The sequence below is a fragment of the Macaca mulatta genome, chromosome 15 (assembly GCF_049350105.2).
Source record: "Macaca mulatta isolate MMU2019108-1 chromosome 15, T2T-MMU8v2.0, whole genome shotgun sequence".
NCBI lineage: Eukaryota > Metazoa > Chordata > Mammalia > Primates > Cercopithecidae > Macaca > Macaca mulatta.
Genome location: NC_133420.1, coordinates 45,017,375 through 45,039,483, shown reverse-complemented (window position 1 = coordinate 45,039,483; position 22,109 = coordinate 45,017,375). Strand labels below are relative to the sequence as shown.

General features: G+C 43.1%; 1 protein-coding gene across 2 annotated transcripts; it reads left to right on the top strand.

Moving 5' to 3' along the window:
• The first annotated feature begins 59 nt into the window (after positions 1-59).
• PRPF4 (pre-mRNA splicing tri-snRNP complex factor PRPF4) lies at positions 60-19,061 on the top strand. Of its 2 annotated transcripts, NM_001261569.1 has the most exon segments (14): positions 60-139; positions 907-1,084; positions 3,501-3,687; positions 7,406-7,493; positions 7,885-7,964; positions 8,132-8,225; positions 8,944-9,038; positions 11,158-11,216; positions 11,661-11,784; positions 13,125-13,214; positions 15,428-15,550; positions 15,662-15,769; positions 15,860-15,978; positions 16,494-16,988. In NM_001261569.1, coding segments are annotated over 14 exon segments (1,566 nt in total). In that variant the 5' UTR covers positions 60-112; the 3' UTR covers positions 16,688-16,988.
• The last annotated feature ends 3,048 nt before the right edge of the window (positions 19,062-22,109 follow it).

Sequence of the window (22,109 nt, the reverse complement as noted above, 5' to 3'; positions counted from 1 at the left end):
TTTGCGACACACTTCCGGTCAGTGACGCACTTCCGCTCTGCTGGGCGCGCGGTGGAAGGTCTGAAACGGAGAGCTTGGATTTCGCTGGGGCCTCGCGGCTCCAGAGCCCAGCATGGCTTCCTCGCGAACCTCCTCCACGGTACAGAGCCCGGGATCGCAACTCACTCTGGCAGGGAGCGCGGAGGGGGAAGAGGATCTCTGCGGGAAGGGGCCGTTAGGGAGCGAGAGAAGGCGGTGGAGGGCTGAGGAGGAAGGCTGCGGGACTCAGTGGTCTTCTACACAGCGGACCACCGTTTTCCTGACCCCTAAGCGCTTTCGTGGACTGTAGCTTATTTGCACCTCTCCCACTACAGCCCCAAAGGGCAAACATCTCTTCCGACTCATCCAGTAACGGTGCTCTGAAATAGGGAAGTGTCTTGGCCAAGGTTTATGCGTTTGGCAGATCTCAAAATTTTAATGAGACCTACTAACTTCTACCTCACGTCTAGAAACGTTTGAAATGTATACACTCGTAATGTTGTAACTTGTTATCCTTTAGCACCGCGTTGGTTATTTCATCTATCCTTAATATTTCCCCAGTGATGAGCAGTAATCTTGGATACATCGTAAAACACGAGATTCCACGTTTCCAGCAGAATAAAGTAAACAGATTCCAGAGCAAACCTTTCATATGAAAATACTCGAGAGAACCTCACTAGTTTTATCAATCCCGTCAGCTAAAGTGAGGGACTGAAACACCCTCCCCTTCACCTCAAATCGATGAAGAACATCTTAAGTAGTGTCCAATTTGTCCTTTCAATTATGAAGGAAATAGGACTGTGAAACTCAGGGCGAGCTTCATCCTCGGGAAATCCGGTAAATTGCCAAGATTAAACCTCAATTTAATCCAGATTTTTGATTTGGCAGGCAACCAAAACTAAAACACCCGATGACTTAGTTGCTCCGGTTGTGAAGAAACCACACATCTATTATGGAAGTTTGGAAGAGAAGGAGAGGGAGCGTCTGGCCAAAGGAGAGTCTGGGATTTTGGGGAAAGAAGGACTTAAAGCAGGGATCGAAGCTGGAAATATTAATATAACCTCTGGTAAGATGCAAATTGTGAACCCATCTTTACCTCTTTGTGTAATGAATACTTTCCTAAACTTGAATATCATCAGTTTTATAATGTCAAAAAATTTAAGTTCTTTTGTTTTAGACGGAGTCTCGCTCTGTCACCAGGCTGGAGTGCAGTGGCGCGATGTCTGCTCACTGCAACCCCCGCCTCCTGGGTTCAGGCAGTTCTCCTTCAGCCTCCGGAGTAGCCGGGATAACAGGCGCACACCAACAAGCCCAACTAATTTTTGTATTTTTAGTAGAGACGGGGTTTCATCATGTTGGTCAAACTCCTGACCTTGTGATCCCTCCCCCTCGTCCTCCCAAAGTGCTGGGATTACAAGCGTGAGCCACTGCGCCTGGCAGAATTTCAATTCTTAAACTTGCATCTATAAGGCTGTATTTTGCCTACCCCCTTAAAATCATGCAGAGAGCCTTTTTCTTACAATGTGTTACATAGTTTTGCTTCTACGAGTGAGCAGTCTTATCAAAAATTCAGTGTACATTTGGATTCAGATTGATTCCATTTGTCTTCTGGAGATCTAACATAGTTCTGGCATTGGTTTGCAGCTAGAGTGGTTCGTGATAATCTCCCTTTTGAAGTTTTCCAATTATTTTTTACCCAAAGGGAAATATCTTTTTTTTTTTTTTTTTTTTTTTTGACACAGGGTCTCACTCTCTTGCCCAGGCTGGAATGCAGTGGCATAACCGTGGCTCACTGCAACCTCTGCCTTTTGTGTTCAAGTGATTCTCCTGCCTCAGCTTCACGATTAGCTGAGATTACAGGTGCCGGCTACCACACCCAGCTAATTGTTGTATTTTTAGTAGAGACGGGGTTTCACCATGTTGCGCAGGCTGGTCTCCAACTCCTGACCTCAAATGATCTGCCCACTTCGGCCTCCCAAAGTGCTGGGATTACGGGCGTGAGCCACTGCACCTGGCTGAGATATCTTGTTTTATTATAAAAGTAATAGTGGCCAAGCCTGGTGGCTGAAACCTGTAATCCCAGCACTTTGGGAGGCTGCGAAGTGGGAGTCCGGCTTGAGCCCAGGAATTCAAGACCAGCCTGGGCAAATAGTGATACCCCATCTCTACAAAAAAGTAGAAAATTAGCCGGGCATGGTGACGCGTGCCTGTATTCCCAGCTAATTGGGGTTCTGAGGTGGGAGTTCAAGGCTGCAGTGAGTCATGATTGTACCACTGCACTCCAGCCTGGACAACAGAGAGAGACCCTGTCTCAAAAAAAAAAGGTAATAGTTATTTTTCTTTTAAAAGATCAAACAGTGTATGAATGTGTGAAGTAGAAAATCCAGTATTTTTTAATTAATTGATTGTATATCTTAGAATTTTAATACAGCTATAAAAATACGTCATTTTTTCCATAAGTGAAAACATGATATGTAAATTGTTGTATAACCCCCATTTTTCATTTTATATACCATTGAGGATATCTCTCCATGTCAGTAATGAGAGGTCCACTCTATTTTTAAAATAAAATTACGCATATTTGTCATAAGAAATTCAGACAATACCAGAGGGCATAAAATGAAGACTCCTCTGGCTGGGTGTGATGGCTCACGCCTGTAATCCCAGCACTTTGGGAGACCGAGGTGGGTGGATCACGACGTCAGGAGATGGAAACCATCCTGGCTAACATGGTGAAACCCCGTCTCTACTAAAAATACAAAAAAATTAGCCAGGTGTGGTGGCGGGCTCCTGTAGTCCCAGCTATTCGGGAGGCTGAGGCAGGAGAATGGTGTGAACCCGGGAGGCGGAGCTTGCAGTGAGCTGAGATGGCGCCACTGCACTCCAGCCTGGGCGACAGAGCGAGACTCCGTCTCAAAAAACTGAAGACTCTTCTGCAGTAGGGACATCTGTCAGGTTTCTCATTGATCCTCCCACACATTTTCTAAACACATGTGCTGTAGCCTAGTGACTTTTTAAAGTTTTTATACTGTTTTTAAACATAATGTCACCACTGTACCTCTCATTTTTTATCACACTTGTATTTTGGTGTGGGTTTCAAAACTATTGCTAGATTTTCCAGAAATCCTTATAGTTGTGGAACTCTCATTTTCATGGTAATTATTTGCAGTTTACTAGTTAATTATTTGTTAAGTATCCCTATACTGGGACTCCTTTAGAGAATAAATAGCTTTGTAAAGTTATGTAGAGGTATAAAGTTAATAAATGAAACCAGAGGTGGCTTGAACCATTTTCCTGCCTTTTGAAGTTGTGTCATTTAGGTTTATGTGTTTGGCATAATTTAATAAACTGAAAAGCAGTAAACTATAAAATGTGTAATATATTAGACATTACCTTTCTCTCAGGGCATACACAGACTGCAATTATTTATTTCTCTCCATTTGAAGAAGATCTGCTGATGTTGCCTGTTTTCTTTTTGACAGGAGAAGTGTTTGAAATTGAAGAGCATATCAGTGAGCGACAGGCAGAAGTATTGGCTGAGTTTGAGAGAAGGAAGCGAGCCCGGCAGATCAATGTTTCCACAGATGACTCAGAGGTCAAGGCTTGCCTTAGAGCCTTGGGGGAACCCATCACACTTTTTGGAGAGGGTCCTGCTGAAAGAAGAGAAAGGTCACCTTTCTAAACATTTACTTTTTTTCTTTATTATAATCACAGGGTTCTACTCCAAATTTTGGTTGATGTTTTAGTTGAACTTGAATAGAATGTCTCAAATCGGCCGGGCGCGGTGGCTCAAGCCTGTAATCCCAGCACTTTGGGAGGCCGAGACGGGCGGATCACGAAGTCAGGAGATCGAGACCATCCTGGCTAACACAGTGAAACCCCGTCTCTACTAAAAATACAAACACTTAGCCGGGCGAGGTGGCGGGCGCCTGTAGTCCCAGCTACTCCGGAGGCTGAGGCAGGAGAATGGCGTAAACCCGGGAGGCGGAGCTTGCAGTGAGCTGAGATCCGGCCACTGCACTCCAGCCTGGGTGACAGAGCGAGACTCCGTCTCAAAAAAAAAAAAAAAAAAAAAAAAAGAATGTCTCAAATCATGTTATCATGTTACCAATATCTTACTGTGTTTATATGAGTTAGCCTATCATCTATCTTAGGCCAATTTTTATTCTACTATTAATTTTTTTTTTCTTTTTTTGAGGTAGAGTCTTGCTCTGTCACCCAGGCTGGAGTGCAGTGTCATGATCTTGGCACACTGCAGCCTCCACCTCCCAGGTTCAAGCAATTTTCCTGCCTCAGCCTCCCAAGTGGCTGGGATTACAGGCACCCGCCACCATGCCCAGCTAATTTTTGTATTTTTAGTAGAGACAGGGTTTCACCATGCTGGCCAGGCTGGTCTTGAACTCCTAACCTCAAATGATTCACCCACCTTAGCCTTCCAAAGTGCTGGGATTACAAGCGTGAGCCTCCACGCCTGGCCAGTTTTTCTTTATAGACTGGGAAGAGGGTGCTAACATGCTCCCTTGCCTCCCCTCCCCAGTGCAAGTTTTGAATTGGATAAACATTTGTTTTGGGGCTTTGAAAATTTAGACATCAAATGCATTCTATGTCAGTAACCTAAAACAATGATAAATGTTTTTTGGATTTTATTGAAGAGGGGTACGGTCCTCGGGTAATGCCCTCTTATGATTTACAGGTTGCAAAGTCTTTTAGTTGTGGTCTAGTCATACACAATTATGAAGAGCCCTTCTGGTCTCTATCCACTGTCTCATCTCCCCTTCATCATCCAGCTTGTTGGAAGGGTTTTCTCTATTACTCTCTTGAGGTCCTTACCCTTATTTACTCTTCAACCTGCTGCAAACTGACCGACCCCTGCCACATTAAAATTGCTCCTTATTAAGGTCACCAACCCACTTTTACTAAGAATAGCCCTAGTATACTGCCAGCCACTCCCTCCTTGGAATACTCCCTTTCCTTCACTCTCCTAAGACCAAATCCTCTTGATTTTCCTGTCTCTCACTAGCTAGTTCTTCTCGCTTACCTTCTAAACCTCTTTTTCTCTGCCTACCCTTTACAGGCTGCCTTCTCTACTTGCCCTTGATGATCAGATCTACTCCCTTGGCATCATTCACTGTGTGTGTTCTGTTGATTCCCAGATCTCTCGTTGTAGCTGAGGCATCCCACAGGTACTTCAGACTTGAGGCATCTGAATTGAAATATTTCCCCAGCTCTCTCCTATACTCATACAGTTCTTAGTTGAAAATCTACCTAGCCTCCTTTATAATTCATCAGCAAAATCTAATCTATTCTGCTTGCGAGCTACAACTCCAATCTATCATTGCTCTATCTTTACTGCTTTCAAATCTGCACTGTTGTGATAGCCCCAAACATGTTGTGTTGATTGCTTGCTTAAAATCCTAGATTGTCATCTCATACTTGGAGTAAAAAACTCTTTTCATGGTCTGTAAGGTCTTCAGCCTTACCCATACCACCCTTCCCCAATTTACTAGAATAGCCACATTGGTCCTTCTGGAATATGCTAGTTCTTTTTATGTTTTCCCACATAATTGGTCTATTTTTATTCCTCTCTCTTGGCTTTTAGAACCTTTTTTTCTTCCTTTTTTTCTTTTTTTTTTTCTTTGAGACAGAGTCTTGCTGTGTCACCTAGGCTGGAGTGCAATGGTACAATCTCGGCTCACTGCAACCTCCACCTCCCAAGTACAAGCCATTCTCTTGCTTCAGCCTCCCAAGTAGCTGGGACTGCAGGCATGTGGCACCATGTCTGGTTAAGTTTTGTATTTTTAGTAGAGACGGGTTTCACCATGTTGGCTAGGCTGGTTTCAAACTCCTGACCTCAAGTGATCCGCCTGCCTTGGCCTCCCAAAGTGCTGGGATTTCAGGCTTGAGCCTTTCTTCTTCATTTTTTATTGAATCTGGATCCCTGTCAAACTTTATTCTTTTGTTTCAGCATAAATGCCACCCATTCAAAGAAGCCTTTCATCACACCTAACCCCTCCATTCTCTGTCATAGTATGTTGTTTTATTAGCCTTTTCGAAGGGTATACTTTTTTATTACTGTTTAGTTTGTTTTTTCCACCAGCAAAGTCTTATTCATTATTATGTTCCTTAAATGAATCCCTTGAGTCACTACTGCTACTATCTGAATTTCAGTCCACCGTTGTGACTCAGAGGGTCACTACAGCAGTACTGTCTGATTTCCCTGCCATTATTCTTCCCTTTTAATCCACTCTTCGTACTGTTTCGGTGATCTTTCTCACCTGTAAGCCCTCCTGAGTGCTGCATTAGCAATTCTTTGTGACCTGGCCCCTCCTCGCATTTGCAGCCCTGTTCTTCACCGGTCCTCTTCTATGTTCCACGCTCCAGCCATACTGAATTATTTATGACTGCAAGCTCAACATGTTTTTCTTACCTCCAGGCCTTATTTGTTTAACCCTCTGCCTGACATTTTCTCATTCTTAACCCCCTTGACCTGATTCATTGAGGACTCAATTTAGATACTACCTTTTTTTAATGAAGCCTTCCCTGATCCTCTAAGCCTAGTTAGATCCCCCTTACAAAGTCCCCTCTAGCACTGTGTGCTTACTGCTGTCGTGATAGGTAATATAATATAGTTCGCCAGTACTCTCTGTCGTTTCCCCAGGACTAAGCTACTTGAAATCAAGAACGGATTCTTAGTCATCACTGTACAGTTAGCACCTGAGTCCGTATCCAGTACATTGTGGCACTGAGTGAAAGTTGGCAGTCTTCACAAACCAAGTGGTAGCAGTGTAGGGGCTCATTGACTCTAAACTGCATAGAGTAATTGCTTATAGTTGAATTTTGGGAATTTCCAAATAGAGAAGACTGAGTGGGAGAAACCACAGTGGGAGTTTAGCCATCCCCACTTGACTCTTTGAAGGTTGTTGGAGGGCTGGGCATAGTGGCTTATGCCCATAATCCCAGCACTTTGGGAGACTGAGGCAGGAGGATCACTTGAGCCCAGAAGTTCAAGACTTGCCTGAGCAACATAGCAAGACCTTGTCTCTGCAGAAAAATTTAAAAATTAGCCAGTTGTAGCATTATACCTGTAGTCCCAGCTACTCAGGAGGCTGGGGTGGAAGGATCGCTTGAGCCCAGGAGTTTGAGGCTGCAGTGACCCATGACCGTGCCGCTGCACTCCACCCTGGGCAACAACAAGACCTCATCTCTTGAAAAGAAAAAAAAAAAAAAGGTTGCTAGGTGGTTTGAACAGTAAGAGAATAGTAGAGGCTTGCTCCCATCTTAGGGGAGCTTTAAAAACAGTGTTTAAAACTGTGTTAAAGTGTACTTTAAAAACAGTGTTATGTCAACCATGTTTAAATTCTGATCTTTTTTTTTTTTTTTTTAACAGGTTAAGAAATATCCTCTCAGTCGTCGGTACTGATGCCTTGAAAAAGACCAAAAAGGATGATGAGAAGTCTAAGAAGTCCAAAGAAGAGGTAGAACATGTCTTTAACTTCACAGTGTAAACATGAAGGAAATGAGGAGATAGGTCTCTCATTTTCTGCTTTCAATGGTTTGCTTTGCTAAGATGATGGAGGGAAGTGTCTTTGAAGGCTCTACCATTCAAGAATAGTTGCTGGCAGTAGTTTTGGTTCCTTTGTAAGTATGAATGGAGCTAAGTGAGTTTTCCAGTCAGGAAAGAATCATAGCATTCCTGGTATAACCATCTATTTACATATCATAGAAAAAAAATACGGTAGAAAGCCATATGCCTGATTTCATACTATTACCAAACGAATTCACCTTCCTTCTGGGCAGTTAACATGGAGAAACGACAGGAGTAGAATGCTTCAGATTTGACCTTTCTGCTCTTAATTTGCCTTTCAGTATCAGCAGACCTGGTACCATGAAGGACCAAATAGCTTGAAGGTGGCAAGACTATGGATTGCTAATTATTCATTGCCCAGGTAAAGAGAGCCTCCAGTAGAAGAAAGAAGCATATTTTGTGTGTGTGTTTCAGGAACTGAGTGCTTGATAATGACTGTGGTTGTTAAATGAAATTGAGGGGTAGAGATACATGTGGACCCTTGTTTACAACCCTGTTGCTCCTGGTGATGGTGTTTCTGTGTCACAGGGCAATGAAACGCTTGGAAGAGGCCCGACTCCATAAGGAGATTCCTGAGACAACAAGGACCTCCCAGATGCAAGAGCTGCACAAGTCTCTCCGGGTAAGATGCTCCCAGTGATTGTCCCACGTCTTAAAGGTTCTTCATATTTGTGTGATTTTTCTACTTTGGCCCACCTCTGGGAAGGTAGAGGTGACTAGAGCGATCCCTCCCTGCTTGAGCTGAGCTGCTGTGACATGGAAGGAGCAATCAGTTAACGTGACAGGAGCTTGCTGTGCTTTGTACTCAGCAGAGGCCTATGGTTCTCTTCTTTATTTCTCCCTGTTAATACGTCAAAGTTTCTCTGGGGTTTTCTGTTTATATTTATCTGACTCAGAAGTTGTGATACTAAGACTATAGAAAACAGCTGGGTGCAGTGGCTCATGCCTGTAATCCCAGCACTTAGGGAGGCAGAGGTGGGTGGGTCACCTGAGCTCAGGAGTTTGAGACCAGCCTAGTCAACATGATGAAACCCTGTCTTTACTAAAAGTACAAAAATTTGCCAGATATGGTGTCATGCGCCTGTAATCCCAGGTACTTGGGAGGCTGAGATGGGAGGATCGCTTGAACCTGGGAGGCAGAGGTTGCAGTGAGCCAAGATCACACCACTACACTCCACTCTGGGCGACAGAGCAACACTCTGTCTCAAAACCACAGAAGAATCTTGGGATGGGTTAAAACTGAAAAGTTGCTTTGTTGTTCTTTTTTTGGTGGAAAAGCCAAGGAACTCAGATTAACCTATTAATGATCATCGTGTGTGTGTGTTTTTTTTCTTTTTAAGTCTTTGAATAATTTTTGCAGTCAGATTGGGGATGATCGGCCTATCTCCTACTGTCACTTTAGTCCCAATTCCAAGATGCTGGCCACAGCTTGTTGGTAAGTTCCATTTTACAGTGACATTTTTTCCTAAATGGGGAACAGGCTCAGGAAAATATTAGCATTTGTCTTAGACGTCTATTTGTACGTCCTCTTTCTCTGCTTCTCATGATCACACCAAACTACAGATATCAGTCAGTGCTCTACCTGTTGTATAATATGATGCAGACTTGGTTTAGCCGTTCTCAGTCTTCACCAGTGACCCCAGAGATTCATTACACTCTAGCACTCTGTCACATTCTTGACACTAGTATTTTGGAGCAGGTCATGTAGTGAGTTTACAGACCAACTAGTATCCATAACTCAGTCTGGCTTTTCTTTTTCAGTTATGTGATCTCCCTAAGATACTTAATCCCTGTCAGCTTCAGTGTCCTTATCTGTAAAGTGGGATGAGGTAGTGTTTGTAAAGCATTTTGCCTTGACAGTGCCTGGTATGTAGTAAGGGCTCATTAAATGTTAATTATTGGTTTATCTTTGTTTTATTTTCTTATCACCACATACGCAGAAAACTCAGGATGTGGTAACTTTGTTGTTTTGTTTGAGTTTGGTTGTTTGGTTTGGTTTGGTTTTTTTTTTTTGAGATGGAGTCTCACTTTGTCGCCGAGGCTGGAGTGCAGTGGCACAGTGTCCACTCACTGCAAGCTCCGCCTCCTGGGTTCACACCATTCTCCTGCCTCAGCTTCCTGAGTAGCTGAGACTACAGGTGCCTGCCACCATGCCTGACAAATTTTTTTTTTTTATTTTTTTTTTATTTTTTTTATTTTTAGTAGAGACAGGGTTTCACCATGTTAGCCAGGATGGTCTCCATCTCCTGACCTTGTGATCCACCCGCCTCGGCCTCCCAAATGGTTGTGTTTTTTTGTGAGACATGGCTAACTAAAGAGAAAGGAAACTTAGATTTAATACACAGGAGCTACTTGACTAGGCCGACCTTGAGACTGGTTTAGGAGAAAGCCAAGGGACTGCACAAATCAGTCCACCTCTCCAAGCCTCATTACCTTCACTGTAAAGTATAAATGATCATTCCTGCTGTACCTACTTCACAGGTCTGTTAGAAAGATCATCTGAGATAATAGATATAAAAGTAATTTGTTGAAAATTTTCCAAAATTTTCCAAAAATTAGGCTGGCCTAAATAAAGTTTAAGGCCAGCCAGGCAGGGTGGCTCACGCTTGTAATCCCAGCACTTCAGAAGGCCGAGGTGGGAGGATCACTTGAGCCCAGGAGTTTGAGACCAGCCTGGGCAGCATAGTGAGACCCTGTCTCTACACATTTTTTTTTTTCTTTTGAGACGGAGTCTCATACTGTCGCCCAGGCTGGAGTGCAGTGGCACGATCTCAGCTCACTTCATGCTCCGCTTCCTGGGTTCATGCCATTCTCCTGCCTGAGCCTCCCAAGCAGCTGGGACTACAGGCGCCCACCACCATGCCCGGCTAATTTTTTGTGTTTTTAGTAAAGACAGCATTTCACTGTGTTAGCCAAGAGGGATTCAATCTCCTGACTTGTGATCTGCCTGCCTCGGCCTCCCAAAGTGCTGGGATTACAGGCGTGAGCCACTGTACCTGGCCCATAAAATTTTTAAAAATTTATTTAATTTTTTAAAGGTTAGCCAGGTGTGGTGGCATGCGCCTATTAGTCCCAGCTACTCAGGAGGCTGAGTGATAGAATTGCTTGAGCCTGGGAGGTTGAGGCTGCAGTGAACTGTGATCATGCTACTGCACTCCAGCCTAGGTGACAGAGTGACACCCTTTCTCAAAAAAAAATTTAAATACTTTGTAATCAGCAAAATACTGTTCATATTTAAGGATAGTATCACTATTAATATTAGTATTATTGGATAGTTTAATTTGCCCCACCTTCCCTCACAAGTGGATCCAAAAGTTAAGGAAAATGGCTACTGGTGTAGTGTTAATTATAGTCCAGTAAAAGCCTCTAGTTGCGTGCAGGCTGGAGGTAGCTTTTTCTTCTATAACCCTTCCAACTATAAGGCTTTTATGTTTCTGTCAGCCATTGTAAAGTTTGTTGGGGTTGAGAAGAGATTGTCCTTTAGTAATATTACCAAGGTACCTTTTCCTTCCCAGACCAACCCTGGCTGAGATGCTTTCCTTTGTATTTGATAGGAGTGGGCTTTGCAAGCTCTGGTCTGTTCCTGATTGCAACCTCCTTCACACTCTTCGAGGTAAGTTAGAGTCTTATCTAAATCTCAGTCTTTTTCCCAGTGTGAACTCAGTTACACCGTAAACTCTGCTTGACACTCAGACCCCATACACACAGCATTAATTCTTGATTTGATTTGACTTGGTTTTCTCTGGCTGCAAGACTGGACTATCACAACTTCATACACATCCACTTTTCTGTCATGTCCAGTCACACTCTGGCATTTTGTAATCTCTAAACCAAAACCACAATGGGTTTTTTTTTTGTTTTGCTTTTTTAAAAAATATAATTTAAATGGTAGCTTAAAATAGTTCATGTTTTAATAGTTGAATAGTCACTTTCATACTCTCTATGTCCACATGTTCCCTAGTATATACTTACCTGTGATGTTCATCATAGTCTGTATTTGTACACAGGTTATAAAGAGGCAGGAACCTTTTAACTTGGATCTCTTACACTCCTTTAGGGCATAACACAAATGTAGGAGCAATTGTATTCCATCCCAAATCTACTGTCTCCTTGGACCAAAAAGATGTCAACCTGGCCTCTTGTGCGGCTGATGGCTCTGTGAAGCTTTGGAGTCTCGACAGGTGAATATCACTGTTCTGCGGCCCACACTGCCATCACTAAAGAAGATGTTTGATTGGTTGGTCCCCAGGACCTCAGGTTAACAATCTGGCATTTAGGCCATGCACAGTGGTTCACACCTTAAGGCTGAGGCAGGAGAATTGCTTAAACCTGGGAGGTGAAGGTTGTGGTGAGCTAAGATCGCACCACTGCACTCCAGCCTGGGCGACAGAGCAAGACTCTGTCTTGAAAGAAAAAAAAATCTGGCATTTAACCCCCAAGATGGTTTAAGAGTCAAGGTAACTTAGTGTGAAAATGAAGTAAGTGGAAGATTTCATTCTTAGGCCTTTTCTTACTAAAGGAGTTACGTCAGTTTTTTCTTACCTGTTAACTTTGGATCTTGATTTTTGCCTGTAGCCTAGTGACCACTATTTCCTGGCTCCATTTATTCCAGAAAGATCCAGGCTACCTCCTACATGATTAACAATGAACTAAAGATAATATTCTTGGCAATTCATTGGTTCTTAGCAAACAGCCACAGGGGAGAGGAAAGTGAGGTTCTGTCTAGCAGTATTACCAGGGAGATGTCTCCTCCCAGTAGCGTCATCCTTTACCTAGAATGTATTTTCCAACTACAACAGTTTTTTAACATGTGTTTATGTGATTGTTTTCAAAAAAAAAAAAAAAACTTTGGAAGCACCCCGTTGGCCAAAAGACATCTGAATTTAATTGCTTAGTTTTCTTTCTTTGGGAAAACACATGAAGGTTTTTACTTGAGAATTTTTATAAGAGCTAATTAATGTCTTCATTCCTCACCAGGCAGGGTCTGACTTACGAGCACAGCGAGTTTTAATTGGCTTTGGTAATACTTAGCAATATTTATTCCCTTCGGGCTTTGGCTTGTTCTGTGTATGCACATTGACAAAGTTCCCTTTTTAATTACCCTCCTTAGAGTTCATGTTTATTTCCTTTTGCTGATGTTTCAGATCTTTTGGTGGTTGCTGGATTGTAGAATTTAATAGCCACCAAAAGGAGACTAAGCCTCATCTCTAGTTAGGAGTTCCTTTTTCATTTGGATCTTAGAACAGGCCTAAATTTGAAAAAGGTTTATCTGTAATCCTGTACCAAAACTGTGTGATTTCTGTGTCCTTATGTCTCTTCCAAAGCATGTTTTCTTTCTAGAATTCAGGTACTCCTTTGGTACAGAATGACTATTTTGCTTATTGGGCCGAAGTATTTTACAAGTGTAGTTACAATTTAGCCTCTCATGTTGTAAAGAATGGGTATAGCTGCACAAAAGGTAATCAGTTTTGGGAATATTTATATGTCTATAAAATTGTTTATATGTTTGGTTCTTTTCCAGTGATGAACCAGTGGCAGATATTGAAGGCCATACAGTGCGTGTGGCCCGGGTAATGTGGCATCCATCAGGACGTTTCCTGGGCACCACCTGGTGAGCCATCCTGTTACTGTTTTATCCATATAGGCCTGTGGCATCTTCTTAACTCTTTATGGCTATGTGCCAGGTAAATTTTTAGAGCAGAGATCTTTAGGTAGGATTTTCTTGGGCTGCAGAGAATTGGAATCAGAGGAGAATGTTTAATATAGTGAGGGCTAAGTATATTTGCCTTTTTTTTTTTTTTTTTTTTTTTGAGGCAGAGTCTCACTCTGTCACCCAGGCTAGAGTGCAGTGGCGCGATCTCAGCTCACTGCAACCTTTGCCTCCTGGGTTCAAGCGATTCTCCTGCCTCGACCTCCCTAGTAGCTGGGACTACAGGCACGTGCCACCACGCCCAGCTAATTTTTTATTTTTGGTAGAGACAGGGTTTCACCATGTTGGCCAGGCTGGTCTTGAACTCCTGACGTCAAGTGATCTTCCTGCCTCGGCCTCCCAAAGTGCTGGGATTATAGGCATGAGGCACCGCACCCAGTCATATTTGCCTTTAAATTACAATTGATCTGAAATTTCAGAGTTACAAATTACCAGAAAACAAGGATTTTCACTTTTGTCCAATGCTACAGGTATGTAAGTCTCCCTTCCTGGTTCTGTAAGTTCAGAGAGGCTAGAATCTGCTAGAGAACTTTTTCATTAAGCTGTAATTTACATACAATGGAATGGATTTATTTTGTGTACAAAGCTATCATTCTTTACAAATGTGTACCATTCCTGTGACCCACACCCCTGTCAATGTAGAGAACAGTCCCATCACCCCAGAAAGGTCCCTCATGCCCTTTTCCAGCCAACTCCCCTTCTGAAGCAACTGCTGATCTGACTTCTATCACCATAAATTAATTACGTCTATTCATACTGTGTGAATTCATTTGTGGCAGGCTTCTTTCTCTCAGCATAACATTGTTAAGAGTCATTCATGTTGTTGCATGTATCAGTAATTCCTTTTTATTGCTGGGGGTTGTTCATTTTTATGACTGTGCCATAGTTTATCCATTCTCCTGTTGATGGACACTTGGGCTGTTTCCAGGTTTGGGCCAGTCGGAATGAAGCTGCTATAAATATTCTTGTACCAGGCTTTTTGTGGACATGAGTACAAATTGCTGGGTCATAGGGTAGAGGTATTAGACGTATATTTAACTTTTTCTAAACTCCCCACCAGTTTTCCAAAACGGTTACACCATTTTACATTCCCGGAGTTCTGGTTACTTCACATCCCTGTTAACATTTGGTATTGTCAGACTTACCATTTTGCCCAATCTAGCAGGTGTGTAGTGATCTCCCATGATTTTCATTCTTATTACCCTGATCACTGTTGCTCTTGAGTGCCCTGTCATATGCTTTGCCTGTTTTTTTTAATTGAGTTTGTCTCTTTTGTCTTTATTTCCATGTGCATAGTCAGTTACACCACTGTGTACTGAAGAGACTTTCCTTTCTCTGTTGGAAATGTTTCAGTACCCTTGTTGAAAATCATCTGACCATGTATGTGTGGTTATTTCTGTACTTCCTATTCTCTTCCGTTGATCTATTTGTCTGTGAGTGATTTTTGTATTCCCAACATCCATTTTAGGGCCTAGTAAATGTATAAATGCTTGATAAATGAAAGAGCATAACAGTGGAAGAAGGAAGAAGGCAACACAGTCTTTGCTGGGCCATTCTTGGGGAATCCTGTTAAAATAGCCGCTAGGTTGGGCACGGTGGCTCACACCTGTAATCCCAGCACTTTGGGAGAACAAGGTAGGTGGATCACCTGAGCTCAGGAGTTCGAGACCAGCCTGGCCAACATAGTGAAATCCCATCTCTACGAAAAATACAAAAATTAGCTGGGCATGGTGGTGCACACCTGTAGTCCCAGCTACGTAGAAGGCTGAGGCAGGAGGATGACTTGAACCCAGGAAGTGGAGCTGGCAGTGAGCCGAGATTGCGCCACTGTACTCCAGGCTGGGCAACAGAGTGAGACTCTGTCTCAAAAATAAATAAATAAATAAATAGGCACTAGAGGTTTATAGCGAGTCCATGGTTTTCAGTCAGCACCTAAGGCAGATAAGCTTAGTTGTTGAGTCATTGTTTATGTCAGAAAGGAGCTTCCTGTTAATATGGTTATATGAATAGTTTCAGAAGCATTAATAACAAGCTATAATGACTTACAATACTTTATATGTTGTAGAAACTGGATAAATACCAGCTGGTTGATTGTTAGTGTGATTTGGTTTTAGCTATGACCGTTCATGGCGATTATGGGATTTGGAGGCTCAAGAGGAGATCCTGCATCAGGAAGGCCACAGCATGGGTGTGTATGACATTGCCTTCCATCAAGATGGCTCTTTGGCTGGCACTGGGTAAGGCTTCTCCCATGTAGCCAGGGGCAGCTCAGTACTCTCACCTCTTATGTATGCGTGCTTCCACAGAGAACTGGATTCAAAGTGTTCATTTATAAATTATTTTATCAGGGGACTGGATGCATTTGGTCGAGTTTGGGACCTACGCACAGGACGTTGTATCATGTTCTTAGAAGGCCACCTGAAAGAAATCTATGGAATAAATTTCTCCCCCAATGGGTAAAATAAACACACTGAATGAGGGGTGAAAAAGGGTTCTGGGTCAGAAAGTACTCTATTTCTAACTTCAGTACTGCATCCGATCCACAGCTATCATATTGCAACCGGCAGTGGTGACAACACCTGCAAAGTGTGGGACCTTCGACAGCGGCGTTGCGTCTACACCATCCCTGCTCATCAGAACTTAGTGACTGGTGTGAAGTTTGAGCGTAAGCTTTCCTCCTATTTTAGATCTAAATGACACAGACAAACAGTATTGTGTTCCCGTGCAATACAGGCCAGACTTTAGCTTAAACTGAGAAGTAGAACAGGAGAGAATTTGACCTACTGGTAAAGGAGCAAATTATAATTTCCTTCCCCCTGCCATACCCTTAGATCTGTGGGAAAGCATGCTTCTCGTTGCTGGAAGTAAAGACTTTCATGAGTGCTTTGCTTCATTCTTTCCCCCATGGATGCTCTGAGCACTGAATTCTAAATATTATTCTGAACAGATTTACAGTCAGGGAATGAGCCAGAGGACCTTACTGTTATTTGTTCCCTTAAGTCTGCCTTGGGTTATCCCCTTTACCTGGAGGCCTAGTAGGAAGACAGAATCAATGTTGACTTTTTCTGAATGTAGAAATAAGTTTTTTAAAAATAGTATGTTTTTGCAGACTTTTGTGCTTTTGTTGTCTTCTCTTTTGAATACCTGAATTCCTCAAGCAATTCCCCTTCTCTTCTGTAGCTATCCATGGGAACTTCTTGCTTACGGGTGCCTATGATAACACAGCCAAGATCTGGACGCACCCAGGCTGGTCCCCGCTGAAGACTCTGGCCGGCCATGAAGGCAAAGTGATGGGCCTAGATATTTCTTCCGATGGGCAGCTCATAGCCACTTGCTCATATGATAGGACCTTCAAGCTCTGGATGGCTGAATAGATGACAGTGGAGAAAGGACTTGAACCTCAAGCTCTTTCTAAGGAGCTGTTTTCCTCAAAAGAGAAGAATTGAAATGTTTAGTTCTATCATGTTTTCTGCCAATTACCATGCGTAGACCCTCACTAGAATTGGATTTCCATGTCAGCCCCCACTCCAGGCAGGCGGCCCAATCCCTAGGTAATGGTGAACCCATCTCATGGTTGAAAATTTATTACCTTTTTATGCCCTGCCATGAACTGTGTAGACATTGTTTTTATTAATCTTTTGTTTGGCCAGGCATGGTGGTTCATGCCTGTAATCCTAGCACTTTGGGAGGCTGAGTTGGGCAGATCACTGGAGCTCAGAAGTCCAAGACTAGCCTGAGCAACATGGCAAATGCCGTCTCTACAAAAAAAATACTAAAATTAGCCTGTTGCGGTGACTTGTGCCTGTGGTTCCGGCTACTTGGGAGGCTGAGGTAGGAGGGATTGCTTAAGCCTGGTAGATGGAGGTTGTAGTGAGCTGAGATTGTGCCATTGCACTCTATCCTGTGTGACAGAGCAAGACCCTGTCTCCAAAAAAAAAAAAAATCTTTTGTTCGAATGCCCTATAGCCATCCTCACAGCGCCCAGGATTGTGACTGACTGCATTTTTAATTATTGAAACTTGGCTTTCCATAACATGGTCCATGCTTCAGGACTACATGTGACCCAGAGAGCAAGGTGGCTGAACTATAGTCGGGAAGCCCTCAGGTAAAGAGGCGCGTCTCACCACTTACTGGTTAAACAATGCATAACAGCGAACACTTCCTTTCCCTGGAGAATGGGATGTGAAGCAGTGGACCGCAGCCACGCCGATGGTTATGCAGTGAAGACGACTTCACCTCTTCCTGTTGAGTTTGCTTGGAATGCTGGCTGCATCAGGAAACTCTGAACTGAACATTTGCTTTGTCAGAAAATCTCTTTTATTTTACTTTGAAGTTTGGCAACCTTCATGTTACCCTAAAGCAAAACCATTGTGTCAGGAGTCAAACAAATGTTTAGAAAGCAAACATGACGTCTCTGTTGTACAACCTCCTTTCTGTTGGCTGTTTAAAGGATGCACTTCATATATTAAAGGGTACTTTATGTTAAAGTAACTGGGAAAAAAAACCCTAATGGGTATTCCTAAACCTAAACTTTTTCTTTATTCCACATTTGCTACGGTAAAATCCAGTTACAAAAACTAGGCTATAGAGAATTATTTTCTATAGTTAAGCATTTCTGAATCCTAGCCATTGGTCCATAGAGGTCTCCTTTTTTTTGGTTGGGGATATAATGGATGATCTCAAATATGGATTACTCTGATTTATGTCTCCTTAGCACCTTGTTAACAATTTTTTTTAAATAGAGGGCTGTTTACGCTGTGGGCCAGACTACCAGTAAGCCAGGTCTGGACTCATTACAATTCTTACTTGCCTGTCATGCTCCTCTTTTCACCTCAACTGTACAACCTCTGAACTCTCAAATTACACAGTAAATTAAAAAAAAAAAAAAATGGCATTTGGAAGAAGAAAGGGTTGTCAGAGTTATTAAAGGCCTTCTTGGCCGGACACATTGGCTCACACATGGAATTGCTTGAACCTGGGAGGCAGAGGTTGCAGTGAGCCAAGATCATGTTGTACTCCAGCCTGGGCAACAGAGCAAGACTCCATCTCAAAAAAAAAAAACTTTTCATTTGCTGCTGCGGAGAGGCTGGCGATGGCTTTGGTCAGCTCTGTTCTGTGGACTCTGAATGTGTGATATATCGCCAAACAGCTGGATTGTTTTGTTTCCGTTTGAGACTGGGTCTCGCTCTGTCGCCCAGGCTGGAGTGCAGTAATGAGAACACAGCTCACCGCAGCCTTGACTTCCTGTGCTCAAGTGATTCTCCTGCCTCATCCCCTCATCCTCCTGTGTAACTGGGATCACAGGAGGATGCCACCATGCCTGGCTGATTTTTTTGATTTTTTGAAGAGACACGATTTGACTTTGTTGCCTAGGCCAGTCTCAAATTTCTGGGCTCATGCAATCCTTCTGCCTTGGCCTCCCAAAATGCTGGGATTACAGGCATGAGCCACTGTGCCTGACCTAAACATACTGTTTTTAATCTGATTTCAATTATAACCAAGTAGTTGCATTTCGTATGTAGTTGTTCAGCTTCCGAATTGTCAGGACTACCCTCTATTGCTCACTTCACTATTGTTCAAGTATTAATGAATTCTATTTCATAGACTGCGATGAAGAGAAATTTTTTTCTTACCTTTGTAGTATGTGTAAAATAATGAACGCTGGTGAATTAGCATGCAATTGGATATAATGTGCTAACAAAGATTTTTCGTTTCTCAGGTTTGAATTTTACTATTAGTTCCCTTCTACTTGTTTGTGTTTTTTGGTTGTTCCAAGAGGTAGCAGTTGGGTGAAAACATTTCATCTAAGCCTTTGACAGAACAGATACCTCGTGGGCTATTTCTTCACAGGAATTAAAACATCATTGTAAGAAAGTGGTTAAGAAGCACAAAGCCAGGCGTGGCATTTGTGAAAATGGCAAGATAAACAGCCACAGAAGTGTTCACAGAACACTTAGTGCCTACCTAGATGGTGTACCAAGCACATTCAGATACCTAGTTTAATCTCCACCATCTTTTGAGTTTATTATTCCCTTTTTACGGACAAAACTGAGGCTCCAAGAAACACTCGCTCAAGTTTACCCAACTGGCAAGTGATGGAGCCTGAATCTGAACTGTCATCTGACCATTGGTGACCTTGTGAAGGTTTCACAGATTTCCCCACACTGACCAGACAAAAGGACTGGTGCAGCCAGCATTGCCTGTTTCCTGTACGAAGTCTGAGCTTTTTAAGGACTCTCCACTTTGTATAATGCCCCTCACTTTTTTTTTTTAAAGACGGAATCTCGGCTGGGTGCAATGGCTCATACCTGTAATCCCAACACTTCGGTCAGGAGTTTGAGACCAGCCTGACCAACATGGTGAAACCCCATCTCTACAAAAAATACCAAAAATTAGGCATGGTGGCGGACACCTGTAATCCCAGCTACTCAGGAGGCTGGGACAGGAGAATCGCTTGAACCCGGGAGACAGAGGTTGCACTTAGCTGGGATCATGCCATTGCACTCTAGCCTGGGCGACAAAAGCAAAACTCCATCTCAAAAAAAAAAAAAAAAAAAGATAGGATCTCTAACTCCTAGGTTCAAACGATCATCCTGCCTAAGCCTCCTGAGTAGCTGAGATACAGGCATGGGCCACTGTGCCCACCTTGTATACTGCTCTTTTGACAAGTCACTTCCATCTCTGAGCTCATGCCCAGTGGAGTTAAAGTAACTCCCCCACATCCCGAACGGATGAGGAGCCTATTGTTATCAACAAGATAGCTATTTGCATTTGTAGTTAGATGATCTTTCATCCTGTGGAACTGTGGCAACATAAGTATTGCAGCAGGTGTTAGTATCCCAGACCTCTGAGCCCTAAATGTCAGCAGCGCAGTTCACCCCCTCCACTGAGTACAAAAGATGCTCCCGTGCATTTCCAGATACTTTTGAAGAGGATGGGGCTGCCGCAAGGCTGGAGCTACTGAATGTGAAAATGAGAGACACCATAATGTTCAGGCAGCCCTCCATCTGTACCGGCGGGTTCCACATCAAGGATTCAACTAACCATAGGTCGAAAATACACTACTGAATATATACAGACTTTTTTTCTTGTTATCCCCTAAACAATACAGTATAGCAACTTCACATAGCATTTGCATTGTATTAGGTATTGTAAATAATTAACAGATGAATTAAAATATACAGGAGGATGTGTCTAGGTTATATGCAAACACGTACACCATTTTATAGCAAGGACTTGAGCATCCTTGTATTCAGGAATCTTCAGGATATCCTGGGACCATTTCCCCCTGAATATCAAGGGATGACTGTATATCCTCACCTATCAGAAAAACCCTCAAACTTACATCTTGTCTTATTTGGGTGGTGTATCAACCACTCCAAGGATCTAAGTTCTTTTTTGACTTAAAAGACTCTCCCACCTCCTAGCTGGGTGACCTTGAACAAGGTAGCTAAACTCACGGAGCCTCGGTTTCATCTATAAAGTGGGGATTAAGCTTGCTGAGATTAGTAGGCCCTAGTGCAGAGGCCCATGTTCCTTCCTGGCCTTTCCTCAGCTCTTCCTGTCCTGAGCTGCCCTTGCCTGTCCTCTTAGCTCAGGGGACATGGTGAGATCATTGCCTAACTTACCTGCCACAAGTTTAAGGAGCAAAGCTGTGTAAAGAAATGAAGTAAATGGGGAAAGGTGGAGTCCCAGCTTTAGTGTAATTATCTTTGATGGCACAAATGGAGAGACAGTTGCTAGTCCCCTAGAGGAGTATGTAGGCAGTTTTCCAACTTTGTAATGGAGAATATTTCTTTATACTGGAGCTTAAAACCATTTGGTTTTTCTAAACGTGAAATATACGTCTTGGATATTTTGATGTATTTTGTACATTAAAACCCGTGGGGGGGAATCTAACATTATTTGCAGCAAATCAACCAACTCAAATTCTGGCCTCTGAAAGCTTATTCCACGTATCAAAAAAACCACAAAACCTCAAAATGTTATCCTTACGTATTTGTGATGGTATCTTTTTTGTACAATGATATCTTTTTTCCCCCCCCGAGACAGAGTTTCACTCTGTCACCCAGGCTGGAGTGCAGTGGTGCAATCTTGACTCACTGCAACCTCCGTCTCCTGGGTTCAAGCAATTCTCCTGCCTCAGCCTCCCCAGTAGCTGGGATTACAGGCATGCGTCACCACGCCCAGCTCATCTTTGCTGGGGATTATAGGCGTGAGCCACTGTGCCCAGGCTGTAATGGTATCTTAACCACTCTAAAATTGTGTCAGAGCCTTAAGCCACCAGGCAAGGTTGAAACTGGGGAAACAGAAATCAGGGTTTTAGACACTGCAAGGTTGCAACTTACCAAGCAATAGCCTGAGCCCCCAAATTCTATCTGATTGGTTCCTGGATTCTATCCCATCCAGGATGGGAGCTAAGCCTTTGCCTCTGTCCAGAGTTTCCATCTTCTTGAAGCCAGGATTATTAAGCTTGGGGGAGGGGAATCAGAACTCTACCCTGTGTCCATTCTAATCAGGGCCTCTGTATCTGCCTGGAGGAAGAAAGACTTATTCCTCCAAATCCCAGACTTCCCCTAGTCCACTGATCTAACATCTTTCACCGTTAGACTTCACCTAACACTCCATGAACTACATGGTGGCAAGAGGTTGTCTCATAGAAGCAGCAGCTGAATGAGCACACCCCTTCCTGCTAGTAAGGGCCATCTGCTACCCCTGGATAATCCTGCTCTTCTCTTCCCTTAGTTCTGGCACTCAGCACCAGCCCAGTAAATGGTCATAGAATGAATAAGTGAA

Coding starts and splice junctions, on each gene's coding strand:
- PRPF4 (XM_028834294.2), top strand. CDS start 11,135: ATGCTTTCCTTTGTATTTGATAGGAGTGGGCTTTGCAAGCTCTGGTCT. Junction 11,217..11,660: donor CCTCCTTCACACTCTTCGAG/GTAAGTTAGAGT, acceptor ACACTCCTTTAG/GGCATAACACAAATGTAGGA. Junction 13,215..15,427: donor CGTTTCCTGGGCACCACCTG/GTGAGCCATCCT, acceptor ATTTGGTTTTAG/CTATGACCGTTCATGGCGAT.